The sequence below is a fragment of the Scyliorhinus torazame genome, chromosome 12 (genome assembly GCF_047496885.1).
Source record: "Scyliorhinus torazame isolate Kashiwa2021f chromosome 12, sScyTor2.1, whole genome shotgun sequence".
NCBI lineage: Eukaryota > Metazoa > Chordata > Chondrichthyes > Carcharhiniformes > Scyliorhinidae > Scyliorhinus > Scyliorhinus torazame.
The window spans coordinates 214,317,350-214,344,639 of NC_092718.1; the positions used below are offsets into that span (position 1 = coordinate 214,317,350).

A 27,290-nucleotide genomic window follows, 5' to 3' on the forward strand; every position below is an offset into this window, starting at 1 on the left:
GGCCACCAGCCCGCTGCCGCAAGACACCTAGCGCACCTCCGCAATGAATGGAGGCGGAAGGCAGGTGGGGAACCCGGAAGCTGGGGCGGAAATGACGTCGCGTCACGTGCCAATGATGTGGCAGAAAGGAGACCCTCCGCGGGCGAGAGAGGGGAAACAGCCAGGAAAGTAGTTCCGGCGGGCGGCCGGGAAAGGCGGAAATAAAAAATAAACACTCGATCCCCCCCCTCCCTCCCTGCCCCCGCCATCGAATGCAACGGCGTTGTTTCCACCGAGGGAGCCAATGATGGAAAGGGATTTTTTTTGAGGGAGGAGTGTGTGTGTAAGCGGGCGGAGCACTCCACCCCCCGGGCGGGCGGGGGAGTGTAGCGCTCCGCCGTTTCCGGTTTTCCGCCATTGCGGCTCGGCTGCGGCTCACCCCCTTCGACGGTTCATAAAAGGCGGAGAGAGCGAGAGGACAGGGCAGGCAGTGGGGCCGAGGCAGTACCGCTGAGGGACGCGAGGTGAGGCCGGGGCCCAGGGGGTCTGGGCGGTGGTGGGTGGGGTTGCTGCTGTAGCAGCCCGCGCGCCCACCCCCCCCCCCCCCGGCCCCTCCTGTCATTAGCGGCCGGGTGTCTCCTGAGGTAAATGTGGCTGATAACCTCTCTGTCTCTCTCACAGATCCCTTCCCTATCGGACATTTGGACTCGGCCCGCACCGACCGACCCTCGGTCTTTTTTTCCCCTCTCCCTCTCTCTCTAACGTCGTCGTCGATATGGCTCAGATTCTGCCCATCCGCTTCCAGGAGCATCTACAGGTAAAAAATATATCTATCTATATGTGTGTAATAATATAACCCAGGCCGGCCTTGAGCCCCAACCCCTGGACCAATGTCACCCCCAGCACTGCAGACACTTTCCTCACCCCCTCTCCAGTCTGAATGTCAAGTGTTTTCTTAAATCTGGATTTACCCCCCCCCCCCCCCCTCAAAAACACCTTTTGTTTATAGGGGATGGTTCAACCTTGAATCCACAATGTCACTTGTATGAGGAAGTTTATTGTAAATGCCCACCCATGGGATTTGTATTTAATTTGTCATTCCTTTCCCTCCCTCTGCCAATGTCTCTCCCTCTGCCAGTGCTTCACCTTCCTGGTGGCCCAGGAAATGGTGATGTTGCCACTTGATGGGTGTGTTTTTTTTTCTTGAGGCTGGTGAAGGTTAAGCCTGTTTAGTTCCTACCCACAATGTGTTCTCTCTCTCTCTCTTGCCCTTTCATTCACAATTTGATGCCAAGGAAGAAATGAGTTTGCCATTGAAACCTATTTCTCAATTTTGCCTGCACACTTCAAGGCTGAAATCCATCTCTGTCCCCTTGCTGTAAATTGATACACTGGCATAGGTTTTGTGATCCAGTCTGACATTCCCTTATGTTGACTTATTAATGGTTAGTGAAATGGCCACTTTTGATCACTGCAGGCAATTTAAAACACCAGTTAACAAAAATAAAGTATAGTAGGGTTTCTAAAATGAGTTGCCTTCAACTTCCATTTTCAAAAGTTGAATGTTTGTTTTAATGATGTAAAATATCTATATGGACAGCTATGGTTACAATGTTAAAGTGCCATTTTCTATATACACCCCTGATCCTTAGTCTGTAAGATTTTTTACTTTGTATACTGTTCAATTAGCTACATCTTTGCATGAGCAACATGTTGGACTTTCTGTATCTATTTGCAAGTAAGACCTGTTGGTTGGATGTGGATGCATTTCCATGACTGGTTCACCAATAACCAGTAGGTGTGGATTATTTTTTTGCCTGAAATTAACCTCTGGTTTTAGAAACTAAAACCCAGAGTTCATTCTTTTGTATTCAGTGAATAGAATCTATCTAATTTGAGTATTACTTGGGCTGGTGATGTAGGAGTTGTCTGGAATGTGAAAAATCATGATAGTGTTGTGTGTCACAATAATTTGAAATTCCTTTAATTACCTGTTAGCCTCTAGCATGTAGGTGGAAGTGTTTGACTTGCTGCTATTTTGCTACCTGTGTAATCATACTCTTAATTTTGTGTAAGGTGGTAGGCAAAGGACATTATAATTCTGCAATAGGGCAGCATGGTGGTGCAGTGGTTAACACTCTGCTTCATGGTGCTAAGGACCTGGGTTTGATCCTGGGTCACTGCCTGTGTGGAGTTTGCACATTCGCCCTGTGTCTGAATGGGTCTCACCCCCACAAATTCAAGATGTGCAGGGTAGGTGGATTGGCCTTGCTAAATTGCTCCTTTAATTGGGTGAGAATTGGGTACTTTTAAAATTTTAGAAAAAGAGACACTTCCTGGCTAAATTGATGTCTTTCTGTTTGAAGTGTGGGTAATCAAATGTTTGAATTTCCAGCTTTGTGTGCATCTGTAGTGATGCTGATACTTGCTAATTTGTCATTGGGTTATCTCTGACCAACTGGTCAGTGACATTTTAACTCTCTTCAACCTTGGTGAAAAATATATTCTGGTTGACCTGTTGCTTTAATATGTAATGTCCTTTACTAAGAACTTTGTACTCCATTGTTTAGAGTCCCTGTGCTTGCATGCCATGATTTTTTTTCTTTTTTGTGACCATTTGACAAATATATTTTTTCAAATGCAAGCCAAAAAACTATATGCTGGTTTATTAGCTCTGGGACTTGTGCAACTTTCTGTCTAGGTCCAAAGGGCTATGTGTGGAGGGGTTATTAGGATTGTACCAGGTGTGGGGTGGTGGTATTAGAGAATTACACTAGACTTGGTAGTCACTTTTGGTTGCAAAATCCATGCAGCTGTTAATGAGTTGGGCCATGCATGCTCTTCACTCCTTTGCTGTAAGTTGGTGGCTGGGTAGTCTCTGTCACAAGTAGGCTACATTAACACTGCAATGAAGTTAATGCAGTATTGATTATTTAGTTTGGATTGATTTTGTTTATTGTGAGTGTACCAAGGTACAGTGACAAGTGTTTTTCTGCGAGCAGTTCAACTGATCATCAAGTACATGAAAAGGAAATACATAATAGGGCTATACAGCTATACAATGTAACTACATAACACTGGCATTGGGTGAAGTATACAGGGGTGTAGTGTTAATGAGGTCTGTCCATACGGGGGTTGTTTAAGAGTCTGGTAACAGCGGGGAAGAGGCTGTTTTTGAGTCTGTTCGTGCGTGCTCATTTTGTTGTATCTCTTGCCCGATGGAAGAGTGAGTAAGCCGGGTGGATTGATTGTGCTGTCTGCTTTCCCCAGGCAGCAGAAATTGTAGATGGAGTCAATGTATGGTAGGCAGGTTCGTGTGATGGACTGGACTGTGTTTACAACAGTTTCTTGTGGGCTGAGCAGTTGCCATACCAGGCTGTGATGCAGCCAAATGGGATGCCTTTCTATGGTGTATCTGTAATTATACATTTATGAAATTAATATGCCAGTACATACAGAACACTGTATAATTTCCATTCTAACTGCAGAAATGGAAATTTTAATCTAAGTAAATGATCTCAAATTTGGTTGGAATGTTTAAATGTATGCATTTTTGTGACCTCTGTTGTAATTAGTGATTTCCTAGCTGAGGGTGTGCCAGTCCCTAACACAATAATTAGACTTGTTACAGGAGGAGGGGGCATATTGAGAACCCTTGGTAAATTAAGCAAAATGTCAACCTACAACTGTCATTTGGTTTCCCTGTACAGGTATGCTGCACTAAAGCTCAATTGTTCCAGCTGGCAGCCTATCAATGATTCCTCTTGTGTATCTGAGTATGCAAATCCACAATCATCGGACCAGAATCAATTTAATGACCTGTAGCAGTGTTAGTGCAAACCAGCTGTGCTGCCTTGAAATAGCTTTTGATTTTGGGATATAGGCTGATCACTGTCTGAACCCTGAAACTTTGTAGCCTAAAAATTTGCCTCTTGTCTCAACATTGAGGTGCCAATTCAGGGCCCAACAGAATTTCACCATGTTAGTACCTAGTACCAACTAGCAAAGCAATGTCTGCTGATCTAGGAACACTGCTAATTAATGCAAGTAATGAAGCGAATCACTGCTGTAAGCAGGTGACCCTTGATGCCTGATCAAACAGTTTTTTAGTGAAGTAATTTGCTGGCTTCATAGTGTGTCCATTGCTTAGCCATTTATTTAAAAAAACTGCTTTAAATGGTTGATTGAAATCTGGTTAATTTTGATGGTTATTCTTCACTGAAAATACCTTTTTAATAAAGTATGGCATGAACAATAGTGTTCCAAATGTAACATTGAATTCTGGTACTTATACCTGAGTTTCATGCTAACACAATGTAATTGTACTGTATCAAATGATTGTAATCAGTTGAACTAATTGTGGCTGGCAGGAAGAGGGATGTTTGCACTTGACTGTTGGGACTGGTTGATTTAGCATCAACTGTGGATGGGCTGCAATGTTTTGTAACTAAACATTGGCAAAGCTGTTGTATTTTGCCCTACCCAAAAAAACACCTTTCTATTTCCTTTACATTTCTGCAATCGCCATAGTCACTCCGCCAAAGACTGACTCACCTGACTATATATTGTATCTGTCAACTCTGATTTTCCAGGCCACACATTGTCCTAATGTATCAATTATTACTGAATCGTAATTTGATTCTTTGTAACCCCACTCAGTAAATGACGTTTTAAAAACCAACCTTCCAATTCTCCCATAGCTTTGTGCTTCAGCCAGCAGCTTCCTGCCATGCAGTTTGTCTTGCTTCACTGTACTATTGATGGCCTTCATCATGCCTGCATTTCAAGCTTGGTGTGTCTTGATCAATTCCTGGTCTGGGTCAGCTTCTATATTGTGAAATATATTTTTGTTGCATTAATAGTATTGGCAGTTTTATTAGTGCAAGCTGTTTTTGGCTTCCCTCCTTCTCCCCTCCCCCCCCCCCCCCCCCCCCCCAAAATTGGCCCAAATGCACCATCCCTTTATTTAAATGTATGCTGTCACGACTGTTTATGACCATCTGCAGGTAATTAGAAAAACTGATGCTAATGACAGTTGATAAGATAACCATGTGGAAGTGTCAGTACTTGCCACAGATAAACCCTTGCATTTTGTTGCCCTAGTGGGTCATGTAGCATGCATTTGAATTGATTCAAACTTGGTGTAGGTGTGATGCTATATAATGTCACTGAGCAAAAATTAATGCGATCCACAGTGAAGGCCAAAAGTTTTAAGAGATGGTTTTGAGGGAGGCAAAGTTGAGGGAATTCCAGAGCATATGGCCCTGGAGGTATGAAAAACAGATGTGCAAGAATTAAAGGAGCACTAGTGGCTCCTGTTATGAGTAATAGAGGATATCAGCATTTTAATATCACCAGGACCCATTGTAGGTTGGGGAAATGAACAATGTCATCCAATTATGCAATGTAAAACAAATAGCCAAAGTTCAAGTAACAAGCATGAGGCAGGCCAAAATTGTGTGATGTTGCAAATATGGAAATGGGGGGGGGGGGGGTCTTTGTGGCCAGAAACTCATTCTGGAAGGGAAGTTGCAAACTATATCTGTTGGGAAAGTTTTCCTAACTTTTCAGATGGTTTACAAAATGATTTAAATCCTCCAGCAGCTTTGAAATGGACATGTAGTAATTAAATTTGAAACTACATCAACTACCAATATATTTCCTCATTCACTCAATTGTGACTATGTTACACCAACATTGACAAATCTGATTTAAACATAAACTGGCTTCTTGTCAACCCATCCACTTCCGGTAAGTGTCTAGCACTGAAGAAACAGTGAATTTTTAAATGACTCCACTTCCTGTGTTTTTGGAGTGCAAATGCAGTATTAATGTTTCCAGCTGTATGCTTTGTTTGGTTCCTCATTGGTTGGTTGTAGTATTTACTGACTAGCTCTTTATATTGGCACTGTTGCACTATATATTGGCACTGTTGCACTATTTATCTGGTTGGCACTAGTTCTTTGAAATCAAACCAGGGCTCTAGAATTCGAATAAACCAGTTTCCTTTCTTCAGTAAAAGGCACATACCGGCTCAACCTGTGCAGTAGGGATAATTGCAAATCGGCTGCCTGCATACTGATTTTTGAATCTTCCAGCTACAGTTGGTGCATGTGTTGGCTTAACTTTTTTGAACCGTTTATTTTCTTTGGGAGCAGTAAGGGGAGGCAGTGGAGTAATGGTATTGTCACTGGACTAATAATCCAGTGATTCAGATGTAATGCTCTGGGGATGCTGTTCAAATCCTGGTGGAATTTGAATTCACATAAAATTCTTGAATTATTAAGTCCTAGTATTGAGGGACGGTTGAGGACTCTGGGTCTGTTCTCGTGGAGTTTGGAAGAATGAGGTGGGGGATCTTATTGAAACTTACAGGATACTGAGGCCTGGATAGTGGATGTGGAAGCAGAGGACACAATGTCTGACTAAAAGGAAACTATCCTTAAAACGGATGAGGAGCAATTTCTTCAGCCAGAGGATGCTGAATCTGTGGAACTCTTTGCCACAGAAGTCTGTGGAGGCCAAATGTCTTTAAGACGGCGATGGATAGGTTCTTGATTGCTAAGGGGATCAGGGTTGCCCTGGGGTGGATGGATGGGGGGGGGGGGGGGGGGGGGGGGGGTCTGAATTTGGTGGAGAGCGGGGATTGAGAGGATGGTGGACTTGTTCTTGGAAGGAAGCTTCCAGAGTACGAGGGCACTGGAGAAGTTTGCATTGGCTGGGGGAAATGAATTCTGATATTTACAGGTACGGGACTTTCTGCAGAAGCGGGTACCAACCTTCCCATTCCTGCGCTAGGGGGATTCTGGATAGGGTGGACTCTAGAGGATGGATAGGTGAGGGGAGCGTTTCGGAAGAGCTTATGGGTTTGGAGGAGCTGAAGCGAAGTGGGAGGGGAGCGTTTCAGAAGAGCTTATGGGTTTGGAGGAGCTGAAGCAAAGTGGGAGGAGGAGGTGGGGGAGAGGAGGGCCTCTGGGTGGACGTGCTGGGTAGGGTCAACGTGACCACAACATGTGCCAGGCTCAGCCTGATCCAATTAAGGTTGTTCACCGGGCTCACGTGACTGGCCTGGATGAGCAGATTCTTTGGGGTGGAGGATAGCTGTGCGGGGGGTGGGGGGGGGGGCAGCAAACCATGTCCATATGTTCTGGGCATGTCCAAAACCGAAGGGACTTTGGCAGGGTTTCGCTGATGCCATGTCCACAGTATTAAATGAGGGCGAGGTGAACCTGGGAATCCAGGAGGGGAAAGAAGCAGCCGTTCTGGCCTTTGCTTCCCTGGTAGCCCGGAGGCGCATATTGCTGGCATGGAGGGACTCTAAGCCCCTGAAATCGGAGACCCGCCTTTCAGACATGCAGGCTTTCTCTGCCTGGAGAAAATTAAGTTCTCCATGAGAGGGCCTCTGCTGGGGTTCACCTGGAGGTGACAACTATTCGTCCACTTCCTTGCAGAGAACTAATCGTCAGCAGAAAGGGGGGGGTTAGGATAGGGGGTAAGTAATGGCAAGACCTGTGAGCGAGGGAGGTGGAATTTGCACTGTTTATATTTTCCTTGTTATGTATCTTTTTTGCTGTTAAAATGCGCAGTGGGTTAGCCTGCTGCCTCAAGAGTTGAGATCCCAGGTTCGATCCCGGCTCTGGGCCACTGGAGTTTGCACATTCTTCCTGTGTTCGCGTGCGTTTTGCCTCCACAACCCAAAGATGTGCAGGCTAGGTGGATTGGCCATGCAAAATTGCCCCTTTAAATGGAAAAAAATGAATTGGGTACTCTAAATTTATAAAAAACAAAAATTATTTTACATTGCCACAAAGCCACAGTGTCTCCCCTCCAAGGCATTTCTTGCTTCAATATAATTTTCCTAGAACCCTCTGCATGGCTTCTACAACAGCATGAACAACACTGGCATTATATCACCTTCCAAGGTGCCTCACAGGAAATTTAGCATAAATCATAGAGATGTTCAAAAGGGTAGAGGCAGAGACTGAGTGAATTCCAGAGTTTGGTTTAAGGCTGCTGCAGCACCAATGGTGGTAGCATTTCAAATGGGATTCTTCAGCAAAACCATTAGATTGCTTATGTTTGGCAGGGTTGTAAGGTTGCAGAGGAATGAGGCCCTGTAAGGATTTGAGAACCAGGATGAGCATTTTCAATGGATCTGACACTGTAGGTTGGTAAGCTCGGTCATGAACAGGACTTGATCTGGAACAGAGTTTAGGGTGATCAAATTGTGGCTGGCCAGGAGTGCATTTCCGTGATGGGGAATGGGGTGGCTTCTATCTTGGCTTTGCTTCCTGCAGAAGTTCATACATTTCAACCTGGCTGTCTTGTGCAGAGTCTGCACGTTCTCCCTCGTGTCTGTGGGTTTCCTCCAGGTGCTCCGGTTTCCTCCCACAGTCCAAAGATTGGTTAGGTGGATTGGCCATGCTAAATTGCCCTTCGTACCCAAAATGGTTAGGTGGGATTATTGGATTACAGGGATTGGTTGGAAGTGTGGGTTTAAATGGGATGCTCTTTCGAAGGGCCAGTGCAGACCTGGCCGAATGGCCTCCTTCTGCACTATAAACTCTATGATTTTGATTGTAAATGATGCCACCCAAGTGTTGAATTATAAAATGCATTGTGTATTTATCATGTGTCCTATGTTCCTGTATGGATTGATCTGACTGGACTGTACATGGAAAAATACTTTTTAACTACCTTGGAGCATGATATAAATCTATTTCCAGCACCAACCTAGCAGCATCTGAAGAGATGTCAAATGCTGCCAGTCCTGTATTTTCAGCATTTTATTACTTTGATATTATGCTATCCAATTCAGTTAGCCTTGCTGGTCACCCACTGGCTAAAAGCAGTCATGGGCATGCTTGTATGCTGGTTCTTTAAAATAAAGTCAGTCTGCAAGATGAGGTATTTAAGGAGATGGTGCTTTAGAATCCAACGTTTGAATGACTGTATTGGTTTAGACAACCAACTGAAGCAGGCCATTGAGCACTTTGGGCCCTCTTGCAGTGCAAAGTTGCTTTGTTTACCCGGTCACGTTGCTGCTGTAGGTGACAATTGACTTTTTTGTGCTGCAAATTTAGTCTGATTGCTTTTTCTGAGCGAAATTTCCAGCTGGCCACCTACTTTGATTTAAGATCGCATACTGCCCCAATCTGACATGATCTCTTCATTTGAATGGTGTACAAATGTTTTTCCACAAGTAGAACTCCTTGGGCATTTGTACATTTTGGTCAATTTCACATTGCTTGAGCTGGGGGGGCGGGGGGGGGGGAAGAAGAGAGAGAGAGTGGGGGTGAGAAAGAGGAGAAACATGTGAGATAATACACTAATTACACTGGGCCCAAATGATACCTCCATTTCAGTTGTCCATGGACCATCTACAGCTTCAAAATTAAACCTCTTGTCTCTTTCGCCCCCCCCCCCCCCAACCACCTTTATGGGGAAACTGACAGCTGCACTAACACCCTGACTAAGAGCTGACATTGTAAAATGTGACCGTTGCAGCTTCATTCTGCCAATAATCTTCGGCAAAAAGCAACTTTTGCTAAGCAAAAGTGTTTGAGACTGTCAAGGTCATTGTCTGTTTCTCTCATTTCACAATAGGCAAAGGCTGATATCAACTTCAAACCTGAATCGGGTATTTGTGGATCTTGATGTACCAGATGTATAAAAGCTGCCATAGGCTGCTCTCTCTGCTTGAGAGCACTGACTGGTGATTTTATTAAAATAAATTTGAGTACCCAATTTTCCCCCCCTGAATTTTAGCATGGCCAATTCACCTAACTTGCACATCTTTGGGTTGTGGGGGGCAAAACCCATGCAGACACGGGAGAATGTGCAAACTCCACACCCACAGTGGCCCTGAGCTGGGATCGAACTGGGACCTTCGTTGCCATGAGCCAGCAAGGACTAACTCACTGTGCCACCATGCTGCCCTTGATGCTTCCAGTCATAACCATGTCTATGGCTGAAGTTGTTTCCTGGTATATTTACACAAATATTTTCAGTACTTTTAGTTTGTCCAAAATCTGCCCAACTGCCCTAGCTCCAATCGTTTGTAGGGAAACAAAATTATGGGTTTGGTAGACCTTCCTGTTTAGCCCAGCTTCAATTTCCAACGTTGTCTTTTAAGATCTTTATGATGCAATCCAAATGCTACTCTACTATTTAAAATGGTTAAAAGAACGTGCTGAGGTCCCAGGTTCGATCCTGGCTTAAAATGGTTAAAAGAATGGCGCTGAGGCCCCAGGTTCAATCCCTGCTCTGGGTCATTGTCTGTGTGGAGTTTGCACATTCTCCGTGTTTGTGTGGGTTTTGCCTGCCCCCCCACACAACCCAAAGATGTGCAGGGTAGGTGAATTGGCCATGCTGGACTGCCCCTTAATTGGTAAAATGAATTGGGTACTCAAATTTTATTAAAACAAAAAAATGGATGCAAGAAGCAGGCAAAATTATAATGGGGTTCAATCCTGCTTTCCAAAAAAGTCTATTTTCACAGCTGCTTAGAATCTCATGCTGTTTTGCTCCCAAGGCTGCTCTTCACCTCATCATATCTTCCTTAATGCATCAACTCTCCCTAAATGATGGTGAATACCACCTGTTTTTAGACTTCCTCCTTGCATTGTATGTTAATAACTGTCCTGTATTTGTCACTCCTTTGGGGTTCCACAGGTTGGACTGACTCCTATCTAACCACAGCCACCCTGTTGCCCACTTTTTCCTGCACGACCCCTCTTGTGCAAATGGAGGAAATTGGCCATTTATGTAACTCTATTGCCTAGAAGTCACTGCCAGTTTGGCACTGGCCAGTTCATTCCATACAAGAAACACATTGGCCATTATGGGGAAAGATGTGTGGGTGGCGGATCAGTAAATCATCAGACTATTTTGGCTGTAGTGCATAACTTCAATTCTGCAACCTTTTTTAAACTGAATTTTTTGCACAATATTTAACTTTTTTTTGTACTTGAGATAGTTGAGCTGTGATCTGAGCAAGACCAGTTGACTTTCCATAAGTAGAAGCAATAATTGCTGGCCCAGCCAGCAACACACCCAGATCTCCAAAATGAATGAAGTCAAATGTCTCCTGCAATATGGGTCCAGCCACCAATTACAATGTCTGCTTGTGACCCTAAATCTGACCCACAGATCCTGGTTTAGCACCTTCTGACTAGGGATGACATGGTGGTACAGTGGTTAGCACTGCTGCCTCTCAAAGCTGAGATACCTGGGTTCAACCCAGCCCTGGATCACTGACGTTCTCCCTGTTTGCGTGGGTTTCACCCCCACAACCCAAAGATGTGCAGGTTAGGTGGCTTATTGGAAAATTAATTATGTACTTTAAATTAAAAAAAAAAGAACCCCTGTTTTCACACCCATGCATTGTTCCCTCCATTTTTGTGCAATCTTGTATTGGCTTTGTTTGTGTTGAGCTAGTAATTCATGCACTATTAAGCACAATTCAAGTGAGTGTTGCTTTTGTAAAATGCTGGTTTGTGTTGACTTCATTTCCTTTTGTAACTCCTAGGACTAATAGCCCAAGTGTGGAGTTCTGAGCTTTCACCATGTTTCTGCCCTGTTTTGAACCAGGGATTCTTTTTACATGAGTCAAACCACTGAACCAGGGAGCCTTTCACATAAGTGAACCAGTAAATTACAGTAGTTCCCTATAAAAAATCTTTTTGGCTTCAAACTGATTAGAGCTAGTGTTGATTGGACACCATTGTTGAAGCGTAGCCATGCAAGATTTAGTCTGATAGTCCATCTAATCCAGAATATCTGTGGTGTCACTGGACTGGAATTCTATAATTGAGGGCAGCATGCTGCAGTGGTTAGCACTGCTGCCTCACCGTGCCAGGGACCCAGGTTTGATGGCCCCGGGTCACTGTCTGTGTGGAGTTTGCATGTTCTCCCTGTGCACCTCTACAAATGTGCAGTTAGATGGAATGGCCGCACTGAATTAATTTGAAATTTAAAAAGGAATTCTATAATTGCCTGTTGCATTTGGGCAGTTCAGTGTAATGGAATAACAGCTATTGATTGGAGTAATCTGCCACAAATCACCATTATCTAATAGGTTATTACAGACAACACCTGAAGTAGTATTGAGGAGCCTCTGCCTATACTGTCCTTATCTCATTGGATCAATTATGATGAACATTTGTGTTGAATGGCTTGTGGTATCAAGCGGTTGATGTAATTTCCCCCTGCCAATAGTGTGGGAGAGGAGAATTTGGGTTGTGTAGTATACGTCCTCATAGTTGGAAAACCCTGTCAGTACAGAGTGTGGAATGGGGTTGACTCTTTTGACATCAAGTGATGGTCTTGCCCTTCTGAAGCACTGCATTGAGAAAGTATGACTTACTACTTGACTGGTCCCTAATGGCTAGCCAGAGAATTGGTTGTCTTGCTGCTTAGAATAAATCTCTGCAATTCAGTGCTGCAGTGCAACCAGTGTTGACTGTCCTGTAATGTGTTTTTATGCAGCTAGTTAAAGGCCTACTGCTGGGCTTTCAGGGTCCTTAAAGTTTTGGTCTTGCTGGTCCTCCTGTTGGCGAGGTCCCAAGTGCATGGAGGCAAGTACATGGAATTCAGTCAAAAATGCAACTAGTGTTTCTGTTTAGTAAAGAACTGAAGTCACTTTAGATTAAACTTTGGAACATGTTCTTGATAACGTATGTTTTGGGAAGGGTTAAAGTCTGCCAGTGACTTGGCTTCCCTGTTGCAGTTATGATTTTCATGCACTTTTGCATCCTTCCTGGAATTCAGAATTAAGTAAAGTCCTTTGCTGATGGAAGCAACCGTCAGGAAAGTGGTGAATTGTTCTCTGAACTTGAGCTTCCTGAAAGATGCTATCGTCTTTGGAGGAATGTTGGGGTTTTAGCACTGTTCAGGACTAGTGTCCACATAACCTATTGGTCAGTATTTGCTTTACTGTTTGACTCTGCACTTCTCCAGAATAAACAGATGGCTTACAGTTCACATTCTGGTCTCCGTGTGCTGTTTCTTCAGTGCCATCTTTTGAATGCGACATTAAGGGCGTGCAAGAGCTTTGCTCTTAATTGTCCACCTCTTCCTGTGTCAAAGACTGAAATCTTGTTTAACTTTGATTTTTGTGAGACCATGCCGATCCTAAAGGTAGGGTTCACATTGATTTAAAATTAATTTTAAGCTCAATTCCATACATTTACAAGGAGCAAATAATGAATCAAGAGAAACGGGCAAGTCCTCCTGGTGTTTGTAATCCATAAGCTACTCTCCATACTAATACCCACTTTCTTCCTTATTACATCCCTTGTTTGCATCAAGCCCCCCCCCTCCCCCCCATAAATCTCATACTTTCTGCTTCAACTATTCCATGTTGTAGCTTCTGTGCTGTTCAACCTGAACTTTCACAAGTCAGAGGTTGCTCCACAAAGAATTTTTATTTTTTAAATAAGGGTACCCAATTCATTTCCAATTAAGGGGCAATTTAGCATGGCCAATCCACCTAGCCTGCACATTTTTGGGTTGTGGGGGGGAAACCCACGCAGACACAGGGAGAATGTGCAAACTCCACACTGACAGTGGCCCAGAGCTGGGATCAAACCTGGGACCTGTGTCGTGAGGCAGCAGTGCTAGCCTCTGTGCCACCGTGCTGCCTGCCCCACAAAAGAATTTGAGTATATTGCCATTTGTGAAACTTGATGCCCAAACCAGAGAAATGTTAAAACCTATTGGGCATTGCCATGAGAAATATTAACTTTCATTGCCATTAAAGACAATAGAAATGTTAACCTGCTGCCATTATAGACAATGTGCAGACAACTCTTCAGGGAACTGGTACAGAACATTCTCCATGCATAAGGGAGGTTTGCTTCACACCTCTTTCAGGTTAGTTTAACTAACTAGTCCAGTCTCATTCTTCAAAAAAGAAGTTTAGACTATCAATTTTCCCTTCTGGTTTTTCCCTTCTGGTTGTTTGGGCCTTGATATCTGAATCTGGTCATGTGCAAGTGTAGCTTTTGTCCCCATGTTTCATGGTCCAATGTGGATGATTCTTTATGACTGGGTGCATAATCTGGCTGTGATGTATCTTCAGGCTCAAACAGATCTTGTGCTGTTTTCAGGGTCTAGTGTAGTCTTTCTTTCCCTTGAAGTTGTTTTTGGTGTCGTCATTAATTTAGGAAACTCTGCAATTTTTTGATTTTAGTGTTGGGTGGATCTCCTGCTGCACTTCAGATAGTGTCATGGATCATTTGCCTCCACCACCAGATATTGACACCTCAGCCAAAACACAAAAATTTATGTAGAGCTCCCTCTTGAAGTGCCAACCAAGATGTGGTCTCAAACCTTGGAGGCTGAATCTACGATGTGGTCTCAAACCTTGGAGGCTGAATCTACAATGTCCTGACTCTGGCAGTGGTGCTGCCACTGAGCCAAGGTGACCAGTAATGTCCACAATGCAATTATGAAATAAAACCAATATAATGGTCATATAAACAAGACTTGGTATGGCCACAATTGTTATCCATGTTGTAGGCGAGGTTGATCTTGTAATGGAAATATCACCATTCCTTCACTGTCACTGAGTCAACATTGGAACTCCCTCCCTGCACTTGGGTGTACCTACACCTTTGGGACTGCAGTGGTTCAAGGCAGTCGTCACTGCCACCTTGGAGGACAACTAGGGATGAACAATGAATGCTGGCCAAGCTAGTGATGCCCACATTCTTTAAATGCTGCTGGCTTGCATGGGGCTTGCCCAGTCATTCATTTGCAAATGAGTCGTGTTTTCAACAAGCCAAATTAATATTCTCATTTGCCCATCTGCCTGCGTTCCTTTAACTGTCCTGTTTATTGGTCCAGCCCCAAAATCTTGTATTTACTGGCTCCAACAAAATGAAACATTTCAAGGTGTTTTAAAGGACGACCGAACCAAATGAGATTGTGCCAGGTGACAATGTTTAGAGGGTGTCTTGAAGGTAGAATGTGAAGTGGGTGTGAATTCCAGAGCTCGGTGGCCCTTGATGCAGTGGCCAGTGCCTTAAATCTTTTTAAATCTCTTTTAATCTCCAAGGGAATAGTTTCTATCACCAACATTTTCTGCTTTTTCTACCCCCTCTGTTGCAACAGATCTCAGCCTATCCTTTAAAAATATATATTTTTTTCCCAAACTCAAACAATTGGGTTGCAAAGGATACAAAAATTAAACAAGTTTGTTAACATATTTCTCTCTTTACCCCCCCCCCCCCTTCTCTCTCTGCCCCAGCAACTATTAGATCCTCATGCATCGGAGCAGACAGCACCATGCATGGAACCCATCCCCAGATCCTGTTACCATCTCTGGCCCAGTTGTGCACATCCTCCACCCAAGTGGCATTGCCAACTGCCAATTATGCAATTTGAGACAAAGCCGCAACACTTACCCCCTCCTGCAATTTGGAGTTCCCCCAGCAACTCCAAAAATCACTGCCAAGGGACACTGTCCCACATCAAACCCACTATCTCCAATTGAGCCTTGAACACGGCTTCCCAAAAGCTCTAGTTTTGCACACTCCCAGAACACATGGGTGTGGTTCACTGGCCCACATCCACCCTTCTCTGATCCTTTACCCAAGGGAAGGGCCACTCATCTGGGCTGTCATTGTGTATGTGTATCCTATGCACCACCTCACATTGAATGGCACTCATCCTCACACATGTGACTGGCACAACCTCACTCCATATCCTGCACCCCAACTGTCCCCAGCTCTTCCCTCCTGCCCTTGATCCTTTCCACGAAAGTTGATTAACCACCCATAAATATCACTGATCTTCCCCATACACGTTGAAACATAGAAAATAGAAACCCGTTGAAACATAGAAAATAGATGCAGGAGGAGGCCATTCAAACCTACTCTGCCATTCATTATGATCATGGCTGATAATCAAGCTCAATACACTGATTTTCTTTCTTTTGTTTCCCGGTCCCTTTACCCCAAGAGAGCTATATCTAATGCCTTCTTGAAATTACACGTTCTTTGGCCTCAACAATTTCCTGTGGGAGTGAATCCCTCTGACTCTCCACTCAGGTGAAAAGTTTGCCTCATATCAAACTATGATCCCCATGTTCCTCAAACTATGACCCCCTAGTTCTGGACTCTCTCTCCATCGGGCAGCACAGTAGTTAGCACTGTTGCCTTAGTTCCAGGGACTGGGTTCAATTCCTGCCTCGGGTGACTGGAGTTTGCACTTTCTCCCCATGCTTTTGTGGGTTTCCTCCCACAGTCCAAAGATGTACAGGTTGGGTGGATTGGCCATGTTAAATTGCCACTTAGTGTCGACAGTAAGATGGGGTTACAGGATAGGGTTTAAGTAGGATGCTCTTTCCAAGGGCTGGTACAGACTCGATGGGCTGAATAGCAGCCTCTTGCACTGTGAATTCTCTTTCTGAATCTACCCTGTCTAATCATGTTACAATTTTGAATTCCCTATACAATTGCAGTAAAAATCTCTATTCTATACTCAAATCCTTGCCAATGTAGGCCAAAATATTAAAGTAATAAATATCACCTTTACTACCTGTGCTCATTTGCGGCAACTGATGCACAAGGACATCAAGGTCTCTGAGTATCCACACCTCATTTTGCACTATTCAAATCTGCTTTCCTATTTTGGCTACCGAAACTTCACATTTATTCACATTAATTATGCAATCAGGAAAGACCCATTCATTCCAACGTTTTGCTTTAACCATTTTGTCCATCTCGACCTGTAATCACATGCACTTAACTTTACATATTAATCTGCTACGGGAGACCTTGTCAATAGCCTTAAAGTCTTTAATAAAAAAAAAAAAAAACACCCACTGTTTCTCCCTGGTCAACTCTACTAGTTGCATCTTGAGCACGATTTTCCTTTCAAATCCATGCTGACTGTTTGATTACACCACTGCTTTCCAAATGCTGTGCTGTAAAATCCTTGAATGGGCTCCCAACAACTTTCCTACGTGAGGTTGGGCACATCTGTAGCTAACATTTTCCAGTAACGTATACTCTAGTATTTTCCAGTAACGTATATTCCAGTATTTGGGGAAGTGGCAGCCCCTGCACAATCCTGAACTATAACTCCAACCTCTCCTGAAGCTCTGCCAAATTGTTCCTCACTTGCTATACAATACCTCTGCCACCTCTTGCATTGTATCCATCTGTCAGTGTCCTCTGCAAAAGGGCCCTGCTGACTGTTTCTAGTCTTCCCATACAAACACTGAACTCAATCCGGCCACTCAGTAAAAGGCCTTGGGTAGAAAAATTGGGAGAGACTGGAAGAGAACAAGAACATAGACAGTTCATCTTAACAGCCTGCACTCCCTGCCAATGATAACAGCAAGGCATCCCATCTCTTCAGATCCCCCTAACCCCCCCCCCCCCAACACCTGTGCATGGCTACCCAATCATGTGCTACTTGTCCCCAGATATCTGAACCTAACCATAGCAACCTGAAATGGCAACACTCCCTCAAATTTCTACCTGTCCACCTTCTGGTCCAGCATACAATTAAAATCACCCTGTAATCTGCTTCTGGGAGTCCAAATCCAGACATTTGATAAAATCCACATCCCAATTGGGTGTGCCAACATCCTTGCCAACACTCCACTTACCACCACTTACCATTACAAACCTATCTCCTCAATTGCATCTGGTCCTTTACCTGCAAGTGTGTTTTCCGCAGTAAAACCACATCAGCCTTAAATTTGATGTGCAAATACCCTTGACCCATTAACCCTCTGATATTCCAGGTTACCACCCTCGCCAGGGGCTTCTGACCTCTCTCTACTAAGGTCAGCCATCTCCTAATCCAGTCTATCTGACTACCTGCTCTCCAAACCACTTGAACCTACACACAATGGCTGTCCATCTTCTCCCTAGATCTACCTTGGACAAACAACTGTGCTGCCAACCACAGCCCCCACCCCACACTTCCTGTTTACTAGCATGGCTCCCCAAACAAAAGACTTCTCTCCTACCACCCATCTTGTGACACCTTTCCCAACCTTCTTTTAGAGTACCCAATTCATTTTTTCCAATTTAAGGGGCAATTTAGCGTGTTCACATCTTTGGGTTGCGGGGGTGAAACCCACGCGCAAACACGGGGAGAATGTGCAAACTCCACACTGACGGTGACCCAGAGCCGGGATCGAACCTGGGACCTCAGTGCCGTGAGGCAGCAGTGCTAACCACTGCACCACCGTGCTGCCACCCTTCCCAACCTACTCCATCTACTCCTCTTCAACCCATCATAGGTCCCACTAAGGTAGGACAAACCAATAGCTCATCAGAACTAGGAAGTGCACATAAACATCATGCATATACAAAAATCGATAACCTTGCAGGTGCAATAATACATGCCTCGGGCAAATTGTCCCCACCTCATGGTCTCGAACAAATTTGCCTCTTCTGAGGTCTGAAAATAGCCTTGCCCTTGAATGTTGCCCACTATGTGGCTGGGTTCAACATCCCAAACTGAACCTTGTTCCAGAATACCCCAAACTGAAACTTGTTCCACGACAGTGCTGCTTTGGCCTTGTAGAATCCTACCTGCCTCTTCACCAGATCAGCCCCAATATCCTGATGTATCCAGACCTGATTCCCCTCCCAGCTGCAGTCCTGAGTTGTCTTGGCCCACCAAGTCCTCGTTATGCAGATGCGCAAGTGGGACAATCTCTGCCTGGGGTGGCTCCCTCTTGAGGACCAGTGGGCCTGATCCCTGATCTCTTCTTTCTTTACTTTCTCTTTCTCTCTTTTCTCTCTTTCCCCCCCCCCCCTTTCCAACCAAATACCTTCTCATCTGCCAACTTCTTCTTGATCATCTTCATCACATAGCACTCTTTCCCTCTAGCCGATCCACACCCACAATGTGCCGATTCTGCCGCCAGAATTTTCACCTGGTTGTCCACCCTCATGCATAGGCACATTCTTGCCTCTTCCCCCCCCCCCCCCCCCCCCCAAATCTCCTGTCAACACCTCTGCCTCCAGCACTGTTCTCCATTTTTATCGTTGCACCCTGTGCCTCTGGATCCCCAAAGACCTGCGAAGCCTGCACCCTTCCCTGCCATTTTCTTGCACTGTTGTCAAAATGCTGCTTTATTGAAGCTCTTCAGCTTGTCCATCTGTAATTGTGGCCATTGATGGCCCATCCTCCTCCCTCTTTCCCATATGTGCCATGATGCTCCTCCAACTGGGCTTTCACCAACTTCTGCCAGGTTTGGTCCCCAGTTCATTCCACCAGGGGTCACCCATCAAATGGGTATGAAGTTCAAAAATCACCACCTCCAAGCAGGAGCTGCCCTGTGACCACTCAAACCATGGCCACCACCACCACAAGTGCCTAATATATAAAGGACTAGAATACAGTAGAACCAGGTAACTGTACATTTCATTCATCACCTGTTTGGGAGGTAATCATTGTGAAAGGAACATTAATAAATGGTGAGTTAACATGCTGCAGCAAAAAAACCTACATAAGAATTGCAAATCCGTGTGGGGGCAACATGACCTGATCCAAACATGGTGTTGCCATGAATACAACTGACTCATTAAATTCCCCACTCAAGCTGTTGTTTTTGCATTACTTAGGACAAAACGTTTTAAATACTAACCCTAACTACAGCAATCTGATTACTTTCTAGGGATGGGCCAAGTCCTGTTTCAGTTCATTGGTGGTCTTAACATTTTGCTTAGAGTTTGAGCAATCGAGCATGTTACTGAGTCGTAATTCCAGTTCAAGTGAATATTTGTGCCCTTTTTTATGGAGGGTACCTGCAATCCCTACTGTAGGCAATGGTCTGACAGCCTTGTGAACCACTCTTGAACAACCCAAGTCTATTACCACCTCAGGGCAGTTATAGATTGACCACTGCCCATGAGTATATTTTTGAGTGCGTTTAATTTCAGGTAAGGTTTTTACGAATGCAGTGCAGCCTGGTCTGTATATTAGTTGAGAAGTCTGTGAAATGTTAGAACCTGCATTTACCAGCACATCAGTTGCCTTTTGAGAATGATGCTGTTGCTAAAATCCCAATGCCTCTAGTGTACAGCAAATTATTGATTTAGCACATATGAGAATAGTGTATGAATTGACAGCATGGTGGTTAGCCCTGCTGCCTCACGGTGCCAGGGACCCGGGTTCGATCCTGGGTCACTGTCCATGGAATTTGCACATTCTCCCAGTGTCTGTGTGGGTCTCTCCACAAAAAATGTGCACAGTGTAGGTGGGTTGGCCATGCTAAATTGCCCCTGAATTGAAAAATTGGGTACTTAAAACTTGTCAATTTAGTTCTTAAAATAAATTTAGTATTTCCTTTCTCCTTGAACCTTTTTTGAGGAAAGGATTACTGGCTGTAAAGTTTGGTGTCCACAGTTTGTAGCTGCACATATGCATTTATGGACTTCAGAAAGTGAGCTGAGTTTTTTTCATTTTGTTGTGTAGCCTCTTGGGCAATTTTATGTTCTGATTCCTTGCCTGTTAAATACTGGTCAAACTCCATTTTGGTGATTGAAAGCACTCTTTGACAACTTGTAATACAAGTTCAGTTGCTTTTGAATGTGTGAAGCTGTCCATTTTTCTCCACCGTGGAAACCAAGAATGTTCACAATTAGACCTGCATCAATATATAAACCAGAGATCAGAAATGGAAGTAATGTAATTTTTCTTTTTGGGCGATCCACCCCACACTTGATCCCTGAGCATTACCAGGTTTGTGGATAATGTGCATTTACTTCCCTTTCTCTAGCACATTTTGAGGGGGGGTTCAAACAAAGGGCCTTGTGGAATTCCATCCACAAGGACTAAAATTTACTTGACTCATTAGCCTGTGTGTTCAGCCAAAACAATTGGGCTGTTTCAACATTTTCTAAATGTTTTCCAAATATTCCATGCTTCAAGGTTGCTTATGCTGGGTTGTAGTTCTGATCACTTGGCAAGCTTCACATTCTTGCCTGTAAGCCTATTGGGTTTCTGATACTTGCAGCATATCCTTTTTGATACCCCTTTAACAAGTTTCCAATGAGGGGCAAATTAGTGTGGCCAATCCACCTACTCTGCTCATCTTTGGGTTGTGGGGGTGAGACCCATGCAGACATGGGGAGTGTGTGCAAAGTACAGAGTGGGGGATCAAACCCAGGTCCCTGGTGCTGAGGGGCAACAGTGCTACAATCTCCCTCAACTGATCATTTGGATAAAACTGGCAATTATACCCCACCCGCATTTGCCAGGCAGAAGTCGACTGTCAAACTGCGTTCTCTGCAGCTGAAATCTGAAATTTTCAAATCCAAATCCATAATCCAATAAGCGTTTCTGGGCCTGTGGAAAGTACAATTTATCTACCACCTGTTCTAGTGCTGGTGGGAGATAAAATAAAATGTAATTTGTAACCACACCCAACTTCAATGTTTAGTCACTTGTAACCAAGAACAGAAAAGGTGTGGTTAAAGTTGCTTTTTAAAGGTCAGTTATTTAGTCACATCACTGATAAAATTGCACTTGGGAAAGTTGGCATTATTATTGACCATTCTAGTGACAAGATGCTGTGGAAATGCCATGCATTTTCTAACATGGGGTAGTGAAAAAGGCACTTGGTTTCAGTTTCAAGAATTGGTGCTGGTTGAGTGCTGCAGGTATGACCTAGTTCAGTTCCACCTGAAAGTTGGTAAACTTGCTGGATATCTCTGCTTTAGGAAGTCATTAATTTGCCCAAGAAGCTGGTTTAACTTTGACAATCTCTTGATTCCTTCCCTTCAAGGGGCTTGGCTGAAGAAATTAAGCCCATTACCCATAATGTTGTTTGAAGCCTTCGTAATTTCTGGTGACTTCATGTAAATGTTGAAGACTGATGGCAGTGCAAGCACCGTTGCTAGAACATTGTTTAAGCCTGTGGCATTACAGCAGTGACCGAGACGTGCATTTGCACAGTAGTCAAGATCAACATCTGGGCCATGTAGAACAGGGTCTCCTTGCTGGCTATTTCTCTCCCTGCCCTTTGAAGGTGCTTTTGGAGCAAAAGCATTTGACTAACCAGACCAGGGATAACAATTTAGTGGCTAAGCAATGTTGCTAGAACATCTGTTTAAGCCTGTGGCATTACAGCAGTAACCGAGTGCATTTGCACAGTAGTTCAAGATCAACATCTGGGCCATGTAGAACAGGGTCTCCTTGCTGGCTATTTCTCTCCCTGCCCTTTGAAGCATTTGACTAACCGGACCAGGGACAACAATTTAGTGGCTAGATTCTATTACTTTGGATTTATAGAACACAATTACACAATGATAAATGCAACCCTCCCTTTCACTCTATTTGCAAGAAATAATGCCTGCCCTAACCATGTTAAGGCTGCCAAAAATAACTTTATAAAAAAAAAATTAAAAAAAATTTGGCAGCTGTTTGAACTTGAATGGAACAGTCCTGGAGACAGTGTACCTTATGAAGTCATGTTCAACAACTAACGTAGAAATCTGGGATACATCTATTGTTTCCTCAAGTGGCTGTCATCCCAGCAGGTGTCTAATATACATATGCTACTTTTGTACTGTGACCCTGGATTCATAATCTTGAATGGAAAATCTTCACTAGAATGATGCACGTTCTCCAGTGCAGAATGCTCACCATATTGGGATGCAGGTTTTAATTCTCTCCAGGTTTCTGCCTATCCCTCAATCTGAAGCAGATGCACTACTTTTTTTTTTTTATTTTTTATTTTTTTGTCTGTGCAAGTAGTCTAGAATACTTGCAACGAAGCAGCTTCATGCACGAGGTATTTTTGGAGTGAATAGCACAAGATCACTAGATGCTCCCATGCAGGGGCAGGAAACACAGCAGCCATCTTTTGCGAGACTAGTGTAGCTTTGTCTTCCCTTTCCATAACTGTTCTATTGTTGTGGTAAGGCTTCTGATCTTGTACAATCTGACTTTGAAATAGTTTGCTCAAATACTGCAGCACATGTGCATATCAAAGCTCATGTTAAACGTAGGCAAAGACTTTTTTGAAAATGGTCCTTGTGTTGTAACATTCTTTCGCAACCCCCCCCCCCTCCAGATGTAAAGTTCAGTGCAGTACAGCAAGACTTGTAACTCAATTCAAATGGTCTGAACAAACTTCAGAGTTCCTGTTTCTATTTCAGATATGGAGATTAAATGAACAATGCATCAAAGCAGTCTGATTTTGTTTTTATAAATGAGTGTCCAATTAAGAGGCAATTTAGCATGGCCAATCCACCTACCTTGTACATCTTTGGGTTGTGGGGACGAAACCCATGCAAACACTGGGAGAATGTGCAAACTCCAGCCTGATTGAGTAATGCAGATAGATGGCAAAAACAGCATGCTGTCTGTCCTGTGCACTCTACAGGATGCTTTGCGGCAGGAATGTGAATTGGTGAACAATTGTAATTTTCACTGTAACCGAGGATATATTTATCAGCTGACTAGAGCTATGACTGACTCCCAAGCATCCACCAGGATAACTTTCGTACTCCAAATTGCTATCTCTGCAAAAGTGACCAAGGGCTGGTTTCTAAATCCATGTGACAGTGACACAGCTTGGATTATCTAAATCCCACTTTACATACTGAATTTGTTTCCTTGGGAAACATGAAACAGATGTGCGAACATGTAGACTACATTGTGACACAGACTTTTACAGAAATGTGGTAAATGTTCCTAATGAGTAACATTGAAATGCAGTCCCTAATTTACCTTGGATTCAATTTAAATGTCCTGTTGCATATCATGGTGTGCAGGTTTGGAAACATGCCATGTGTTCAGATTTGGTACTTTTTGCATTTGAAACGGTGCCATGAATATGCCACTCGGAACACCACCTATCTTTAAAAAAAATAAATATTTTGTCCAGTTTGTTCCAATCCTTTAAGTGTAAGTTAATTATTCCATAAATCAAAATGGCCTGGTCCTGTGGTGCAGTAGAATTTTGGCTGTGCTCTAGAATGGGCGTATTGATAGTCAGTTGCTCGTGACTGTTTAATGGCATACATTTCAGTTGGAATGGAATTGACTAAGCATCTGTTACTCCCAACTCTAATCTGATATCATGCAGTTTGCAACTTCTGCACAGCTTTAGATTATGAACACTGCATATCACACCCATTCCATCTGCATCTCCAGTCGGATGAGTGCTCTTGTTGGTTTAAAGATTGGTAATGGAGGTGTATGACTATTTCAAACCTTGGGTGTCCTGGATGTTCTGAAGTTGTCATTAATTTGACTGGACCAGATTCTCTGGTTTCCCTTGTGCTGCTTTTTTGAGTTCTGATCACAATTGTATAATTCAAATTTTAGTCTCTCCTGTTAACCAAAATATTCACTTCCTTAACAGGCATTAGCACAGGGCTAAAGAGCTGGCTTTTAAAGCAGATCAAGGCAGGCCAGCAGCACAGTTCAGTTCCTGTACCAGCCTCTCTGAACAGGTGCCAGAATGTGGGGCTTTTCACAGTAACTTCATTTGAAGCCTACATGTGACTAAGTGATTTTCATTTCATTTTCATTATGCTTGAATTATATATTGTAGCAAGTAGTAAACGCCACCTTGAATATTGCGTTAAAATAAGGGAACCAAGTATACCGCAAATCTCCTTTTATGAACTAGGTTACCGTTTGCCTCCACATCTTCCTATAAGCTGAGGAATAGTGATTCGTTATAAAAATAATGGTTCTTTTTTTTGAGCATTCAACAAATCAGCCACTAGCCTAGCTTTTGACATTATGCACTTTTGATTCATTGCATTTTTTTGTTTCATTGTTTCAGCTCCAAAACCTGGGCATTAATCCTGCAAATATTGGGTTCAGCACACTCACGATGGAGTCTGACAAATTCATTTGCATTCGGGAGAAAGTTGGCGAGCAAGCCCAGGTGGTCATCATTGATATGAATGAACCCAACAATCCCATTCGCCGTCCGATCTCAGCCGATAGTGCTATTATGAATCCAGCCAGCAAGGTTATTGCATTAAAAGGTAAGAAGAAAAGGTTTGTTGTCCATGGGTGGGTATTGCCTCCTAGTATTGATTTTGCTAGGCCATGCATTTGGTTCAGATGGTTTTGTTTTGGGTTTGGTTTGTACAGACTTTGCCTTGGGTTTCTGCATTGGAATTCCCAACTGGAAATTTGTTTTCTTCCTTGTCCATTGAAAGCAAATGTATACATTTTTAATTTGGTTAGCTGTTAGTGGCTGAATGTATACCAAGCTGATTCGGGTAGAAATGAAGTATGGCATTTAAATTTTAGCTGAAGCAACTTGGAACTAATCTTTAGAATTTTTATTTTACTCCATTTAGATATTCAGCAAATGTTGGATCTGGGATGAACTCCATCCCAGTCAAAGATTTTTTAAATTTGCAGTGTGTAGAAAGTAAAGTTGTTGAGTGATCTCTCACCTCAATATCATGGGAGTTTCCAGGTTAGACCTTGCCATCATCAATCCTGCTTCTAAGTAGCCGGGACAACTTGGATGTGCATGACATGAGAAGGACCTCTATAGCTGCCAAATTGTTGTGTTACCAGTGAGTGAATTTGCACCAGGTGGGTTTCACTTCAGGTGGGGAAAATTATTTTTTAGATTAGATCGACCACTTTGTGTATATCGTATCTTGCTGAATAGTTTGCTAAATTGTATATCGACGCTTGACTGAATGTTGAGTGAGATTTATTATCTCACTTATTGGAATTCTGCAGTGACTTCATCCACAGGATAATTCTAGTGTCTACCATTTGGTCATGGTAATCTGAGATTTAAAAAAATATATATATTAAAGTTTTTTAACAAAACAATTTTTTTCCCCTTACAAACAATACCCCCCCCCCCGTAACAAAATAACAATCGCCCTAAGCAAGATATATACATGGTAATATGATATATTTACAGAGCTTTATACACTGGCTCTCGCCTGTTTGTGCCAGTTATCCCCTGCTCGTCCGTCCCCTCAAGCGAGGTAGAACCCCTGCGCAGACCCCCTTAAGGCAAACTTAATCCTTTCCAACTTTATGAACCCAGCCATGTCACTTGTCCAGGCCTCCACACTAGGGGGCTTCGCCTCCTTCCACATTAGCAAGATCCTTTGCCGGGCTACCAGGGACGCAAAGGCCAGAATGTTGGCCTCTTTCGCCTCCGGCACTCCCGGCTCATCCACTACTCCAAATATTGCTAGCCCCCAGCTTGGCTTGACCCGGACTTTCACCACCTGAGATATTGCTCCCGCCACACTCCAGAGCCCCTCCAGTGCCGGGCATGACCAAAACATATGGACATGGTTCGCCGGACTCTCTGAACACCATCCACATCTGTCCTCTACCCCAAAGAACCTACTCAACCTCGCCCCCGTCAAGTGTGCTCTGTGAACCACCTTAAATTGTATCAGGCTGAGCCTGGCACATGAGCAGGAGGAATTGACCCTACCCAGGGCATCAGCCCACAAACCTTCCTCTATCTCCTCCCCAGTTCCTCCTCCCATTTACCCTTCAACTCTTCTGCTAGCGCTTCCGTCTCTTCTTTCATCTCAGTGTATTGCCGAAACCTTGCCCTCCCTGACCCATACACCCGAGATCACCCTGTCTTGAATTTCCTCTGTCGGGAGCAGCGGGAATTCCCTGACCTGTCGCCTCACAAAAGCCCTCACCTGCATATATCTGAATGCATTTCCCGGGGGTAGCTCAAACTTCTCCTCCAATGCCCCTATGCTTGCAAATGCCCTGTCGATGAACAGGTCCCCCATTCTTCTAATCCCTGCCCGGTGCCAGCCCTGGAATCCCCGTCCGCCTTCCCAGGACAAACCGGTGGTTACCCCTGATCGGGGACCACACCGAGGCTCCCACTGCACCCCTATGCCGTCTCCACTGGCCCCAGATCCTTAACGTTGCAGCCACCAACGGGCTTGTGGTGTACTTTGATGGTGAGCGGCAACAGTGCCATCACCAGTGCCCCCAAGCTCGTACCTTTGCAGGACGCCATCTCCATCCTCTTCCATGCCACCCCCTCTCCCTCCATAACCCACTTACGGATCATTGCCACGTTTGCTGCCCAGTAGTAGCTCCCTAGGTTTGGCAGCGCCAGCCCTCCTCGGTCCTTACTGCGCTCCAGGAACCCCCTCCTTACCCTTGGGGGTTTTGTTCGTCCACACAAACCCCATAATACTCCTACCTACTCTCTTGAAAAAGCCTTTGGTGATGGTAATCTGAGAATTAATGTGTAACTTCCAATTGTGCAGTAATGTTACTTTGATATCTGCACCAGGCTTTAATTGAATCAGTTGTTAGTGTGGGCTTTAACTTCAGATGTCTTCCAA

At 44.0% G+C, this 27,290-nt stretch overlaps 1 protein-coding gene across 2 annotated transcripts in view; it reads left to right on the forward strand.

The window, feature by feature from the left end:
- The first annotated feature begins 333 nt into the window (after positions 1 to 333).
- Positions 334 to 27,290, forward strand: part of LOC140386967 (clathrin heavy chain 1) — an 83,995-nt gene continuing 57,038 nt past the window's right edge. For both annotated transcript variants that reach the window (XM_072469913.1, XM_072469914.1), the window contains exons 1-3: positions 334 to 503; positions 661 to 796; positions 24,758 to 24,965. In XM_072469913.1, the coding sequence (XP_072326014.1) occupies positions 755 to 796; positions 24,758 to 24,965 (250 nt within the window). In that variant the 5' untranslated portion in view covers positions 334 to 503; positions 661 to 754. The remainder of the gene's footprint in view (positions 504 to 660; positions 797 to 24,757; positions 24,966 to 27,290) is intronic.